Source organism: Pollachius pollachius (assembly GCF_949987615.1).
Source record: "Pollachius pollachius genome assembly, chromosome: 18".
NCBI classification, from domain to species: Eukaryota; Metazoa; Chordata; class Actinopteri; order Gadiformes; family Gadidae; genus Pollachius; species Pollachius pollachius.
In genome coordinates, this window is record NC_136951.1 from 2,374,530 (window position 1) to 2,390,295 (window position 15,766).

A 15,766-nucleotide genomic window follows, 5' to 3' on the forward strand; every position below is an offset into this window, starting at 1 on the left:
AAAAAACGCAGATCACAAGGCCCCTTCAGAATGACCGGGTTTTGGGGTGTTTAGGAGCGGGGCTTGTATGTTCACGGCAGATGAATGTCACTTATGACAGACATACAAATCATTCTATTTAAGTTTCTCATAAAACCTCATTCGTTTCATATTAGAAGAATCTCCCATGGAGTTAAATAGGTCGCTATCCTAAAATAAACCTCAAATTGGCTAGAGTACAGGATGGGGCTCTTAAAGTGGGAACACTGCCATGTCCCTGCACACAAGCTAACTAAAGTACAAGAAGAAGCAAACAGATTGAAGACCTTTCCTTGGATCCGAATGACAACCCTGACTTGTATTCGCCCACCTGCAGACCACAGCGTCAGGGAAAGCTGTTTACCCTCATCAGAGTCTTGCCTTAGAAAACCGCTTGGCCATCAGATTCATGACACGAGAGAGAAGAAAAACTTTTTCAGAGCTATGGATTAGTATTATCCCTTTTATTATTGGTCCAATATATCTAAATGATGATGTGAGGTAAAGATAATTTGCATCAAAACGACATCAATATACAGGCGTTTTTTTATTTAATTTTTTTAATCATGACAATGTTATTTAGCATCCAAAAGATGGTTAGAACAGATTTAGAAATGACAGACATGGATCAGCGGCCAGAAGCCAAGAACATGACCCAGAGCTGAATAACAGAGGGAGGGGAGCTGGATGCTAGTAGGCTGTCCCCAATAAGAACCCCTACCTAACCCTTATTACTGATGCGATAAACACGGATGAGTGTTTACTACACGTCTGTCTGTCTGTCTGTGAGAGAGCAAGAGCGAGAGAAAGAGAGAGACACACACACACTCCTGCCAATCAGGCTACCTGTCCGTACCATTCTTAATGGTGTGTCTTAATAAATTTATAATTATTAATATACAGTTACCTCAACACCCATATCCAGGCAAACATACACCTCATTGTAAACACATCAGTCAACATACCTGTTCCCATTATAAAAATAGATTCTTCACTTTGTATATTTTAAGTTATATTTGGGGATAAACTGTACGTAATGCATTAAAGCAGATAAATGTCATTGTCCAAAAGTCCCGGGTGCATTTTAAAGGTGATGTATAATGGCAGGGGGGTCTTCAGTACAGAGGGCGGTCAACCTCCCCTTCAGCCTAAACACTAGGGTTCACATTCTCTGGCCCAGTACCTCTCCAGAAACACACATCATATCCGGGTTTAATAAGAAGGCTGTCTCATGTTACTCCATTCATAGGCCAATAAAACGAAGCAGCCTCCATCTGAGGCAACACCTTGACTCAATGGACGTCAACGCTGCATATTTACATCTCGTCATGTCAAACATGAAAGGATTCTTCATGGTGTTATAAATCCATCCCGACACATTACAACTGTCAAGAGTCTTTCAAAGAAAACAGGGAAACAACAGATCTTGAAAAGTAGTTACAAAACAATTATGGTACAAAATACAATTTAAAAAATAAACTGGTCCCCCAGTAGAGTCGTTTGTTTACAGGGTTCAAAGGTGATAGAGGAGGGCGGACAAGAGGCCATAATGGTGGGAAAACATGTCATAAAAATGATATTAACAAAACCGCTGACCAAACCCCAGCCGTTGTTGCTGTAGACGTAGAGAAGGCTGTATCTACATCCGTACTTCTCACATGCTTAAAGTCACACACTGGTGTTTGAAGCAAGGACACACCATCCTGTTCAGTTTGTGTACAAAGAGACACTCTAACATCTTTAAGAGCCATTTCTAAATATACCCTATGGTGACATCCAAGCGTCCACCCAGATTCGGCCTGTACAAGTTGGTAATGTCCAGGTGATGGGGAATTTATCCAACTATGTGGCGGCTGTCTTCCTATACATGTATCTGGGTGGCCACGCCTACTTGTGACGTCAAAATTGGCTTGGAGTAATCCTCCCACCCCTTTATCAAAGCAGCCCTCAAACAAAGTTTGCATTGGTTAAATAGAGGAACCGCTGCCGTCAACCACTAGTAAACCTTTTGCTTATAAGAAAAGGCAATTGTTGGGAAATGTTTTGAGCACTACAAATGTGGTCAATATATTTTGTAGGAGTTACTGGTACACTTTGAGTGGCGAGGTGGCGGTGTTTCTCCAGTCAGTTCTCCACCTAGCCAGATATGGTCATTAAAAGATGTTTCGACGCCACTACCTGTTCTTATTAACTCACAGGGTTGTGGACACCAAAAATACAGACAATAACTCTGTGGGAAACAACCACAACTTCCAACAATCCCTTAACTCTGACCGAATATCTGTGTCATTCTTTAAGAACATAAAGAAGGGGGAATCACGGTTTAATCTGAGATGAAATCAAGATCAAGACTTAATCAAACATTTTCTCAGATAGAATTACACCTTGGGACAGACCTCTGGAATGTCCTGCCTCTGTCCTCTTCTTTCTTTGAACAATAGCATTACTCCATCACTATCAGCCAGTGAAACCAAACCAACCAACCAACCAACTGGAGTTCTGGATCATCGTCAAACGGAGCACAATGAAGGGCGTAGATTTTATTAGTGGCTCCTGCAGATAATTAGTGAGTAAATAAGAGGAATTAAGAACAGATATTCTGCTGAACAGGAGAAACAGAACAAACAGTGGAACCGGAGGCGACTGAAGACCACTCACCTAAAGTATGCAAACGCATTAAAGAGAGAATGATGGGTTCTCATTGGCCTTGGATGTGTTCACATGTGTGGAAGCAGTGAATAGTGATGGTATCAAAACTCTGCTCTCCAAAGACAGAAGAGCCTTTCCCCTGCCCTGGCCTGGAGCCAGGCATCCAAGGGCAGTTCAGACTGAATACATCCAAGTCTCCGTCTTCCAGGCCCCTGGAATAAAGGCCTAGATACAACCTCATCTAAAGCGTGAGCATCTAGAGGTCGGGGCGGTGGAGAGACACGAAGGCGGACCACCGGCCACTGAGTCGTCTACAGATATAAAATACAAAAGGTCTTAGAAAACAACCGAAAAATCACAACATCACAAGCGTCTCCACCTCCCTCCACTGTTCCTTTATCCTCATCACCGTGGTGTTGGTGGGGGCGGAGGCACCAGTCATCTCTTCTTCCAGTGACATCAGGTCACATGGAAAAAGGGGGGAGGGGCCAAGTCCAGCACTTAAAGTAGCCCGATTGGTCCTTTTTCCTTGGCATCGGAGAGTGTGTGTCTGTGTTAGTGTGCAATCTGTATCTGTCTCTGTGTGTGTGTGTGTGTGTGTGTGTGTGTGTGTGTGTGTGTGTGTGTGTGTGTGTGTGTGTGTGTGTGTGTGTGTGTGTGTGTGTGTGTGTGTGTGTGTGTGTGTGTGTGTGTGTATATATACGCGTCTGCATTAGTCGCAGTTTGTCTCATTGGTATTCTCTGCCTGGTCGTCCTGTAACTGAGAGACCAGAGACTCCCACGCTGACTGGCACTGGAGGGAGGGAGGGAGGGAGGGAGGTATAAATCAATTAATGACATCACAATTTTTTTGCATCTCACATCATAAATAGACAGCATCATGTTGTATTCTTTGTCAGAACACAGTATCTCCATCTCTCTATCTTCATGGGGAACGTGACCCTTTGGATGGAGCCCCCAGCCTCAGGCCCAGACGTACCTTCTCGAAGTAGTTAATGTTCTTGTCGGCCATGCTGGTGAGCAGCTGTCTGAAGTCCTGTCTCTTGTTGCTCTGCCAGCGCTCCCAGTCTGCCTTCAGGTCCGCATTGAAACACTCCACCCTGTCCTGGCACTTCTCCACCTCCACCGGCACCTGGGTACACAGAACTACAACTACAGCAGCCTTCAGAGGACAAACTACAACTACAGCCACCTTCAGAGGACAAACTACAACCACAGCAGCTTTCAGAGGACACACAGAACTACAACTACAGCAGCCTTCAGAGGACAAACTACAACTACAGCCACCGTCAGAGGACAAACTACAACTACAGCAGCCTTCAGATAACACACACAGAACTACAACAGTCTTCAGAGGACAAAATACAACCACAGCAGCCTTGAGGACAAACTACAACTACAGCAGCCTTCAGAGGACCAATTACTACAGCAGCCTTGAGGACAAACTACAACTACAGCAGACTTGAGGACAAACTACAGCAGCCTGGAGGACAAACTACAAAGACAGAAGCCTTTAGAGGAAAAACTGGAAAAACAGCAGCCTTGAGAACTCAAACTAAAATGACAGAAGCCTTTAGAGGGTCAAAAGATTTGACATTTTCTCACTTCCTTGTTGAAACGTGGAACAAAATTGAATATAAATGCTACCCCCTTCTGGTGGGAATTGTGCACCGCAACCCAAATCTAGCAATTTGACAGGAGTGAAGTCCTACCGGCGTCTTCTCCTCCTGTTTGCGTATGACGGCGGCCTCCAGCCGGCCTTCGTACTCAGCCTGGCTCTGGTCCCTCTTCTTCAACACGTTCTGGAACATAAATGTTTTGTTACAACAAAACATTCATGTGATCAGAAAGATTTTTACTAAAACATGTAAAAGGCCACTGTGGGAAGGTGGCTGTGTTTGCACTTGGTTTGTGTTCCGGTGTGGATCAGAGTCACATAAGAAATGTGCAGAGTCAGGAATGGGGAAGAGGATGTGAGTCACGCATAACTTCCTGTGCAGAACACGGTCAAAGGTTTTAAACCACTGCACATCCCTCAGGGTTATGAAGACCATGATGGTGCAACTCACTGTGAGATGGCAAGGCGGTTTCGTAATAGAGTTATGCCTTTACAATAAACAATAGGGTTAAACAATTAACAGACAACTCTATGTTTGCGGATTAACAAAACCTAGCATGTATTTTCTGTAGAGCCTTCCTACGAGTTGTAGTTCAGTAATACAACAGAAGATCACAGTACTGAACTGTTGGACCATCAAGTACAACAACAGGATTAGGACGTTTTTTGTACATTGGGTTTATCGTTTAATTACAGGGGACGACATAAGCTCAGGAAGTAGGCCAAAATGTAAATTACATTGTGCAGTTACATTGCACCAACACAGCGGATGAGCAAGGCTGACACTATTCTGCTCACAGGAATACGTCAGAACGGGTCGGAGGACCGTTCAGCCAGCCCAAACCGGTTTGGTTCTGGACCCCATGAGGCTCACCTTCATGGAATCGATGTAGAGGACATACTCTCTGAGGACCGGCAGCAGCTCCTGGCTCATGCCCTCACTCAGGTCCTCCATGGCCCCGCAGCACGTGGACACACAGCCGGCCACGCCCTCCAGGGGGCGCGTCAGGGCGTCCTCCGACCCCGCCCAGCCCGCGTACACCGAGCCGTACTCCCTCAGCTCCACCAGGTACTCTGAGAAACAGGAGACCGGTCACCACCCATAACACCCCCCATAGGACAACACCACCCATAACACCCTCCATAGGACAACACCACCCATAACACCCCACATAGGAAAACACCCCCCATAGAACAACACCACCCATAACGCCCCGCATAGGAAAACACCCCCCATAGGACAACACCACCCATAACACCACCCATAAGACAAGACCACCCATAGGATAACACCAATCATAACACCACCCAGGGGACAACACCACCCATAGGATAACACACCATAACTTAAACCTCTCCCTGAACACACCTTAACTTAACAATCTCCCTGAAAACACCTTAACTTAACCATCTCCCTGAACACACCTTAACTTAACCCTCTCCCTTAACACACCTTAACTTAACCCTCTCCCTTTACACACCTTAACTGAACCATCTTCCTGAACACACCTTATCTTAACCACTTCCCAGAATAGACCTTAACTTAACCATCTCCCTGAACCAACCTTAACTTAACCATCTCCCTGAACACACCTTAACTTAACCCTCTCCCTTAACACACCTTAACTTAACCCTCTCCCTTTACACACCTTAACTGAACCATCTTCCTGAACACACCTTATCTTAACCACCTCCCAGAATAGACCTTAACTTAACCATCTCCCTGAACCAACCTTAACTTAACCATCTCCCTGAACACACCTTAACTTAACCCTCTCCCTTAACACACCTTAACTTAACCCTCTCCCTTTACACACCTTAACTGAACCATCTTCCTGAACACACCTTATCTTAACCACCTCCCAGAATAGACCTTAACTTAACCATCTCCCTGAACCAACCTTAACTTAACCATCTCCCTGAACAGACCTAAATTTAACCATCGTAAGAATGATAACTTATAGTGATACCTAAAAATAAGGACCTAGGTCAAATAAGCACTAAGCTGTACCTTAACATTGATAAGGGTCTACTTGAGCTGTTATTATCTGTATCTATAACTCAGTGTGTTAACAGATCATTTCTTGCCTACTGTGCCACCATATGAGAAGGGAATCACAACCTGAATCAACCAGGATTGTTCTTGTTCTTGTCCCCCGGATAGCCTCCTGTCTGGTACCTGTCTGCTCCTTGAGGATCCTCTGGCTACCCTCCAGCTAGTGCTAACCCCGGATAGCCCCCTGTCTGGTACCGGTCTGCTCCTTGAGGATCCTCTGGCTACCCTCCAGCTAGTGCTAACCCCGGATAGCCCCCTGTCTGGTACCGGTCTGCTCCTTGAGGATCCTCTGGCTACCCTCCAGCTAGTGCTAACCCCGGATAGCCCCCTGTCTGGTACCGGTCTGCTCCTTGAGGATCCTCTGGCTACCCTTCAGCTAGTGCTAACCCCGGATAGCCCCCTGTCTGGTACCAGTCTGCTCCTTCAGGATTCTCTGGGCGATGCGGTCCATGGTGCCCAGCTTCTGGTTGAAGGTGTCGAGGTACTCCCCCATCACGCAGTACTCCGGTGGCCGCGCCCGCAGCTTGTAGCCCCCCGCCGCCTGCTTCACCGACTCCCCCACCTTGGTCAGCAGCGCCAGGCCCTGTCGCTTGTTGAGGTCCTGGGCGTAAGGGGACAAGACATGTTATGTCTACACACGCACAAAAAACACACACACACACACACACACACACACACACACACACACGCGCATACACAAACCCCCCCCCCCCCCGATAGCAAGACACTGTGGTGGTTGAAAACAAAACAACAGATGATAATCATGTGATTCCATCCGGCTTGTTAGGGTCTAGAAGCCTTGAATGCATCCATAAAACTGATTTCTAGTAGGTATCAGAATTCGCTGCTGTCAGGCCTGTGTGGCATCACAACCACTTGTACTTTTGGACTTTTGCGCTGTGCTTGCCAAGACAATCTAGACGGTTGACTCTAAACATTTAGAATTTGTGGACCTGATGGTAAATAGACAATCAATGATTATTTTCTGACAGCAACCCTTTGGTTTTTGTGGGATAGCTCAAGCGTGCCGGCTCGTTTATGGACCAGAACTAGTTTGTTACAGCGCTGGAGAAGGCTCTGAGGAGCATAACCAGTGTCCCAATTCACCTCATCCACTGCTTTACATGTTCCCCCAATACTGTACTATACATGAGGGGATTGGGGAAGGATACAACATTTTCACAAGAAGCGGCCTTGCACTGTCTTTCTCCGGGCTCTCTTTGACAACGGAGGTGTCTTCAGAGGTGTGACCTTACCTTGGCGGTTAGGAAGGCGTTGAGGTGGGGGTTGAAGGAGAGGACGGGGTGGTCCGCCACCCTCTTCAAGAACTTGTCTAGTGCCTTCATCCTGGTCTCCACAAACTCCTCTGAGAAGCGATCCACCACACCCTTCATCACAAACTTCTCTGGGAGAGGCTGGAGACAGGAGGAGGAGAAGAGAGGAGATGGTTGAGAGGAGGCCCCTGCTGTCATTCATCATCATCGTCCTTCAATTAGAATCGCAGATAAAATGATCTTCATTTCTTACGGATATATCTCAGCAATATAAAATATTCTGAAAATGTCGATTCAGTACAAATTCTGTATGAAGAAAGGAATCCCTTTACCAGATGAGTATTACACAGGACAGCATTCCTGGTGCCCAGTCCATCCACTTAAAAGCTGTAGATCTGCAGTTCTCCATCTTAGCCCGATTCTTAAGATTGATTGACTTGTAATTATCCTCATGCTTATTGTCCATGTACTGAATCAGACAGGCACTGCATTATAGTAAGTGTATTTCACCACCAAGCAATTCATAGTGAAACCGGCTCCAGTCCATCCCTAAACCGACCCACCGCTCTTCAGTGAGGTAGTGCTGTTCTCTCCACCGCCCCACTCCCAAATTAAACACTCGACCGACCCCATTAGGCCCTTCTGCTTTCAGCCAGCCCTGCGGTGAGGATGTAGCATGCCTCCAGTGGTCTGGTCTCCAGCAGCAAGTTAAAACAGGATTACACAGCCAACTGCCTCATATCACACTCCATCACTCAGTGAACTGTGTGTCGTCTCTGACTGCTGCAGTGTGAGCTGGCTGCTCCAGGCCTCGTCCCTGGGCTTGTTTACTACCTCAGCCCAGCCCACATGATGGAGAGAGCGGTGTTACAGCTGAATAATGGCGTGGCGTCTGCTGTCACAGCACAAGGGAGGCTCTGGGATTGATTGGAGGACAACAAAGGAATTCTAGAGCGCCGAAGGTACGTGGTTTCCTTTGGGTGAACCTCTAGAGACAATAGCCATGAGCGGAGAGGAAAGCATGCTGTCTTTGCTCTGTGGTGTATTGAGATGGGGGTCATGTGGCAGCTTGTGGTGTGTTAGGGGGCGGGATAGTGTAGCGTGAGCGGGGTTAGACTCCCGGCTAGGGCTTGGAGTCTTACATTAAGGAGATTCAATAAGTCAACCGACAGATAATTAATCCAATCTGTTTTTGATAATTGATTAGGCAAACAAACATATGCTGCTCAATGTTACAGTTCAATTCCAATGATTGGATCATGGATCAGAATTAAATGAAAGGTTGATTTTCCTGGCTGCTTGTCAGATGAAGAATTTAGGATATCACTTTGGAATGTGGTAACTTGTAATGGCATTTGCTATTATTTTTGTCCATTTATAGACTCTTAAGATTCATCGAAAATGATCATTTGATTTTTTTACTATGAAAATTATTGTTACTCGCAGCTCCAATGGCCACAGACAACCTGTAAGTCTCCCAGAGCAACAGGCCCTAACTCCTCCCTGCTCCCTGATGACCTGTAAGCACCCAGAGCAACAGGCCCTCGCTCCTCCCTGATGACCTGCCTCGGATGGAAAGTCCACCCCTTTGGGTAAAAAGGTCAGACACATTTCTCAATAGAAGAAACAGCAATGACATGGTCATGTGACATACTGGGATGAGGTGTGTTGGTTGGCTGTCTTCAAGCTTCATCCTGAGCCAATCAAAGTCCTGGTATCTCCGGCGCAGGTTGTACTCCGGCAGGTCGAACTCGATGCGCGAGGTCTTAAGGTGGAGGGAGGAGGAGTCAGGCTGGGTCCACACACAAACTACTGTTACACGCCTCATTACTGTCCGATTGCCTGCACTAGCATCTTCATGGCTCATCACTAACACAAATGTAATTTCTGATGACCTAAGGTCATTTCTATCCACAAGCCAACATCTGTTTAACCTTATGACCGACCACACACACACACACACACACACACACACACACACACACACACACACACACACACACACACACACACACACACACACACACACACACACACACACACACACACACACAGACAGACAGACAGACAGACAGACAGACAGACAGACAGACAGACAGACAGACAGACAGACAGACAGACAGACACACACACACACACACACACACACACAGTGGCTCTGTGTTAAAGATGGCCTTAATTATCACTTGGTGTCCATATTGGGCTTTGATGTTTGTTCGTGTTCCAGTGACACCAACACCATGAGAAAATCAAATTCCCTTTCTAACGTTCAAACCTTTTCTATCATCAACAAAAGATGCTAAATCCCTGCTACTCCCAGCAAATGGCAGACCTTAGTGCCGACTAACTAGCCAATAGCAGACCTTGGTGGAGACTCTGTAGGTGATGTAGGTCTCCATGGTGGAGACGTGTTTCTTGGGATCGTCAACGGTGACGAAGAGGTCGCGTGTTTCCGTGGAGGCGTAGAGGTCAAGCGTGTCAGCTTCCAGGTCATCGTCCAGTTGGAGTCGGTTGAGTAGCGATGACGCCGAGGCAGGACTTGATGTCTCAACCGGCTTGCCATTGGTCAGCACGACTTCCTGTTAAGACACGAGCCAAAAGGGACTTGACATTTGAGTGTTCCTGTGTTGTTATTGATGATTATAATGATTCCCTCCTACAATGGAACCCTTATTGATACTGCTGCAGCATGCACGCACAAACGCGCAAGCACACGCACACACACGCTGGGCATATAGCCTGGCGGTTAGTGTACGCTACAGAAAGTTTATGTGGGAGAACAACAAGATTGCATAAAGATTAAATCCTCAAATGGAAGAAGATCTCATTCAACTGATGTGCACTTTTGTTGACCCCTTCTGCCGAGATACAATATCTCTGCGTATCTCTTAGTTTCTGGTGAATTCAGAATGAACTTTGTTCTTCAAACATTGTGTACAATGAACCGTTGATCCTGTGTACCACCCCCTTCATTCTTTGCAACTAGGTCAAGCGTCTGCTAAAAGACTGAATGTGTATATGAATGTACTGTATATGAATGAATGCCCAGCTGTTTCATAATAACTCCTGGGTAGAAAATCTTCCTGCACTTCCTTTACGGGGGTACATGACAACAGGGTACTGTTCCCAGATAGGAAAAGACTCCCTCACTTGTATAAACCTCCACATGATTAGTGTTTGACTACAGTATGTGTTTGTGGCCTAGTGTGGACTTGTTAAAAATAGTAGAGAGTAACTGGGATTATTGGCTAAACAGATAACCTGGATGCGATCGATGGAAGAAACAATTCCTTCAGAGTTTGTTCCAGCCACCATGAGAGCTAAAGGCACACTATCCAATCTCACCTAGTAACTAACTATCACTCATCCTTCACCACTACATGCCGTAAGCCTAAAACAACTATCAAAGAATGTTCTATGCTATAACCGAAACTATTACAAATCCATACACTTTACAAATAACATCCAACATAACATTTCTGTAGGTGAGACCCGCAAACATATTGTGGACAGGATGGTCTACTGATAATTGAGGGTGTTTGAGGCCCAGGTCATAGGTTCTAGGTTCAAACCCTGAGGTACCAGTCAAGCTGTAGGCATCACTCAGCCAGAACCCCCACCTGCTCCATAATGTGTAATCTGTCTGAACCCACCCTAAAATCACTTGAAGAACAGAGTATGTGATGTGAATACAGGTTATATGTTCGGAAAAAACGGTCATGGGAATTTTGAATCACTCACAAAAAAGCAAATTAAAATCACGTTAGGTAAATAAAGCAGAGACGCTGATTTAAAGTGAGACTGTTTCTACAGTAATGGTTTGTATTAGCCTCAAGCGTATTTATAATCATTCCTTCTTTCTGCACATTCATTATATTTGTGTCGACGTTCACTCTAGTCCCATGGATTTATCCCATCACCTCTTTCCATCTCGAATACACGGCCACCGCTGATGGAAATGACCTTTTCACACTGGGATCATCTCACAAGATGGTGTGGATGTATGGCCACTGGATAATAAACCACGTCGATTAGGGAACTTAACTAACAAGATTTAACAGGACGTCTACATCCACACATCTCATATGCATGTATGCTGATGTATAGTTATTTTTAGTTGCCGACCTTGTTAACAATGAAGACGACTGTGGTCTGAGATGGACCAAGAGCCTATGACACAACCATCACAGAAGACTCAGGCTTTAGTTGGCTCTTGGGATCATTCTATTCAGGGTATCGTTGTCTGAATCGGTCACCCAGGGCGACTGTTGATTCAGGCTCAGGAGTGGTGACTGTCACCGTTTCTCTACTCTGCTCCACATATGGGAAAACCACCATACAAAAATGCAGATTAATCATACGCAGAAATATATTCATGCATTTAGAAACACAAGCCGAGGGTAGAGAGTACCCACCTTATCTCCTCCACCACCACCACTGCCGCTGCTGTTGGGGATGTGGCAGCTGGCGGTGACATCTGGGACCGGGGAGAGCGTCTCCTGGACGGCGGACAGGGGGTGGGTGGTCCCGGTGACGGGCTGCAGGCCCCGCGGCGCACCGATAATCATCGTGGTGCTCGACACCCGGGGATCCTCCGCTCAGTGCCCGCGGTCAATCGACCCTCCTCGCGGTCGCTACGGTCGGTTCAGAGGTTGCTTTTCCAGGGTCTTTGGCGAGATGCTACACTCGCTAGTCGGTCACAACTGTCACCTGATTCGCGCTGCGCAGGTCCGGAAGTAGTAACGCCCGAGCCAGGAAGTAAACACAAGGGCTGCGTTGACACGTGATCACAGGCGGGTATTAAACAGACCGAGCGGCGCTCTGCTTCTGTGATAGGAAAGCACGTTTAATACACATGAGAGACATCATACGACCGACTGTTGACTCTTCATTCTCAATAAGCTGTACAGTACTGCACCCTAGTAGCTGCATATGTGTTAAAGAGCTGAATAAGCCGAGTATTAACGGAACAAAGTGAGTCCTGTGTAGTGGTATGCTAAGTGATGCTAACGTTAGCGCGGTGAGCCGGAGCGGTGACGTCATCAATTCTGCAGCCTCTTTCTCTTCTCTTTCTCTCTAAAATGACCTCAAACCCTCCGAGACCAGGTACATATCATCTATTTAGTCCTTTATGGAGAACGGGTGGGTTCTTATGCTGTTAGGGGTTTATTCAAATACGCCACGTGAATAATACGTGAGCTGTGTGTACTGTTAACGGCTGTGTTTTGGTTCCGTGATGCAGTCCTTCATCTATCTGATGCGTGTCACAAAAGATCACTATGATTATTAATACCAGAAGGGTACAAGTGAATAAAAATATGGATAAAACCATTACATTGTTCAAACAGAATCGAGTTTAAATCTAGTTTATATAACAAATTAAATAATATCGTCAACTAATTTTTCCATCAGCTTTCCAAAACAAACGTGTAGCGATCTTGGCGGAGCTGGATAAGACAAAGAGACAGCTCCAGAACCAGTCCATGAACAACCCTGGCGGCAGGTAACGCACCCTCGTTGGGTCTTTGTGTCGCTTTGTCACAGCTGGGGGGAAATTATTTCAACACCCCTTTTGCTGTTGATCTTCATCTACATCTGTAATTTTCTCTTCTCTCTCTGTATCTCTCTTTTTACATCGCTCGGTCTCTGTACATCCCTCTCCCCCTCTAGCATCTCTCTCTCCAGGCCGAACCTGAAGGAGTTTCGGGACAATGCAGAACAGCAACACATTGCAGCTCAACAGAAGGCTGCTCTGCAGGTAGCTCTATAACCAGGGGTGCACATAACTTTTTTAGTGAGTTACTCAGGTGAGTGCCGGGAGATGGTGTTTGGTACGTACCCCAAACATAGCCCCACATGAAACATCTGATCTTTTGAAACTTACCCAGTTTCACAAGGGAGATTCCATTTTAAATACACAACTTCTTAAGCACAGCAGTGTTTTTTGCTCCACCTTTTTTTATGAAACTGCAGCAGCTTGACCACGGAGCGTTTGAATATCTCACAGTAAGGAACGTTGTAATCAGCTGATTTTGCGCAGTTGTCCAGTGCGTCCACGGTGCACGGCGCACGGCGCACATGAGCACACATTTCAGTGCGCTTATCATTCGTTCGAGCCACGGCACACCTTGCCTTGGCGCCAAAAAATATTTTCTTCTGCTCTGGCTCCGTTTGCCTTTTCTTTGCAGGTGGCGAACACCAAAGTATCTGCTCAGTGTATTTTGTTTATTCAATTTCTTTCGATCTCCTGTTAGTTACGTAAAAGCGTTGTAGTGACGCAAGTGGCGTTACGCATCCCTGATTATAGACGCGTATGCGTACTTGTGTACCACTTATGTGCACCCTTGTCTATAACACACTCGTGAAGCAATAAATAATCTCACATTTGCCATACTGAACCATAATTCCTCCTTCGCTTTTATATTTTATGATTTGAATTGCTTATTGTGCATTTTATTGTTAAATGACTTAGTTCAATGTTTTAACGTGTTTAAACATTGGATCATGTTGTGGTTGTTTTTGTGTATAATGTAGATCATTTATGTTGTGTGTTTGCAGCACGCACACGCCCACTCGTCCGGATTCTTTATCACTCAGGACTCATCGTTCGGGAACCTCATCCTTCCAGTCCTCCCCCGCCTGGAGGCAGCCGAGTCCTGACCTCTGACCTCTGGAGGCACTGTACTGACCTCTGACCCCTGGGAACCCCTGTCCTGATCTCCGACCCCTGGGAACCCCTTTCCTGACCTCCGACCCTTGGGAACCCCTATCTTGAGCTCCGACCCCCATAGTCCCTCTCCTGATCTCTGACCCATGGAGAACCCCGGATCTTCAACCTCTGCGGACCCTGACCAGACCCCTGGGGACCGCCTGCCTGACCTCCAAATCAGTCTCCAGACCTCAGGTTGGGGGCAGGGCTTCAAGAGCAAGATGACCGGTCAATCCTTCCCTTCAAACAAGGGTCCAGTCGTATGGACGGCTGCTTTGATTGGTTGGCTAAGTCTTCTTGCCCAGATATTAAATCCACAGCCGCCCCCCCACCACTCCCCCACTCACATGTTATGTTTCCACGCCGTCTTTCCATGTATCTTTCTATGGCTCTTTTAAAATGCTATCCCTTGTCATTTCAAGTTCACTAGGATGCTGCCCTCTAGAGGACAGGTCCAGACTCAGTTAGTTTTATTGTTCTTAACTGTTTTTTACATGGGTGCAGAGAAGTTGCCGTTGCCAAGTTGCCATCTCGGTTGCATTGCTTATATATGTGTTTGTTTGTGTGTCCAAGGCTTTTTCACATGGGACATTAATACATATATATATTTATGTAGGTATGCTATACATTGATCATTTAAGTACATATATATATGTTGGTATACAATGTAATCTTTTAATGGCCGTGGTTAAGTCTCGTACTCTGCAGTTTAATAAATCGTTGGAAATAAAGGAGGTGTTTAAGTTTGGCTGCTACAGAAGGAGAGTTTGAAGTAAGTTATTAGGCCCAGTACTTAAGGTTGGCTGAGGTTATGGAGGAACAAAAGGGACATATGAAGTGAATTTAATGATATTTATTTTTTCATGCAAGTTCAAATATCTGAGAAATGAACATGTATGAGATTTGTAGTGTCACGAATCAACTTGATTTTGACAATCTCACTTAAAATTCCAGGGTAAAATGTCCCCTCAAAGTATGGACACAATAAAGTGGACCAAGCATAATAGGATTGTAGGACTACGGGATTAATTTCAAACCTATGGAGATAATGTTTCAGTCAAAAAATCCATGAATTATGGAAGTATTATCCATATGCAATGTGTAAAATCGTATCACACATTTATACAGTTAGAACTTAATTTTTTCAAAATGGAGGTCTTGGTGGACCATTTTGGAAACAAAACTATTAAAATACATGTGACATCAAACTAATCAGATGTCTCTGTAGCCCATGTCTATCCTTCGTTTGCTCTAGCGGCCAAGATAAGTAACTTGATCTCTGGATAGGACCATTACAAATAGGCTAATTGATAAGCATGACCATAACATAACAACTCTTTAGAATAAGAATAGTCATTGGAAAAATAACTAGGTTATGCTACCTTTAACTCTATGACCATGGAACTATAGAGGTTATAATGAATGAATCCACACTCCGAGGT

The 15,766-nt window shown here is 45.6% G+C and overlaps 2 protein-coding genes across 4 annotated transcripts; one reads left to right on the forward strand and one right to left on the reverse strand.

Annotated features, from left to right (window-relative positions):
- Window positions 1–584: 584 nt before the first annotated feature.
- snx30 (sorting nexin family member 30) lies at window positions 585–12,318 on the reverse strand. 3 transcript variants are annotated; one of them, XR_013812622.1, is made up of 10 exons: window positions 12,031–12,318; window positions 9,979–10,194; window positions 9,270–9,407; window positions 7,598–7,756; window positions 6,753–6,942; window positions 5,160–5,359; window positions 4,380–4,469; window positions 3,647–3,799; window positions 2,677–3,460; window positions 585–2,571 (listed from the first exon to the last, which is right to left on the reverse strand). XR_013812622.1 is itself a non-coding variant. In XM_079755877.1 (9 exons), the coding sequence occupies exons 1-9, from the start codon at window positions 12,181–12,183 to the stop codon at window positions 3,380–3,382; spliced, it is 1,353 nt and encodes a 450-aa protein (XP_079612003.1). In that variant the 5' UTR covers window positions 12,184–12,318; the 3' UTR covers window positions 585–3,379. The 3 variants fall into 3 exon arrangements, 2 of the variants coding, with proteins under 2 accessions (XP_079612003.1, XP_079612002.1); XM_079755877.1 differs by having other exon boundaries at window positions 585–3,460; window positions 9,270–9,380; XM_079755876.1 differs by having other exon boundaries at window positions 585–3,460.
- A 96-nt stretch (window positions 12,319–12,414) lies between these two features.
- On the forward strand, window positions 12,415–15,715 carry inip (ints3 and nabp interacting protein). The gene is made up of 4 exons (XM_079755403.1): window positions 12,415–12,721; window positions 13,028–13,118; window positions 13,286–13,373; window positions 14,174–15,715. Exons 1-4 carry the CDS (start codon window positions 12,697–12,699, stop codon window positions 14,273–14,275), a joined length of 306 nt encoding a protein of 101 aa, XP_079611529.1. The 5' UTR covers window positions 12,415–12,696; the 3' UTR covers window positions 14,276–15,715.
- The last annotated feature ends 51 nt before the right edge of the window (window positions 15,716–15,766 follow it).

Coding starts and splice junctions, on each gene's coding strand:
- snx30 (XM_079755876.1), bottom strand. CDS start 12,183: ATGATTATCGGTGCGCCGCGGGGCCTGCAGCCCGTCACCGGGACCACC. Junction 9,408..9,978: donor CCTACAGAGTCTCCACCAAG/GTCTGCTATTGG, acceptor GTGTGGACCCAG/CCTGACTCCTCCTCCCTCCA. Junction 5,360..6,752: donor AATCCTGAAGGAGCAGACTG/GTACCAGACAGG, acceptor CCTGTTTCTCAG/AGTACCTGGTGGAGCTGAGG.
- inip (XM_079755403.1), top strand. CDS start 12,697: ATGACCTCAAACCCTCCGAGACCAG. Junction 12,722..13,027: donor CTCAAACCCTCCGAGACCAG/GTACATATCATC, acceptor TTTTTCCATCAG/CTTTCCAAAACAAACGTGTA. Junction 13,374..14,173: donor AACAGAAGGCTGCTCTGCAG/GTAGCTCTATAA, acceptor GTGTGTTTGCAG/CACGCACACGCCCACTCGTC.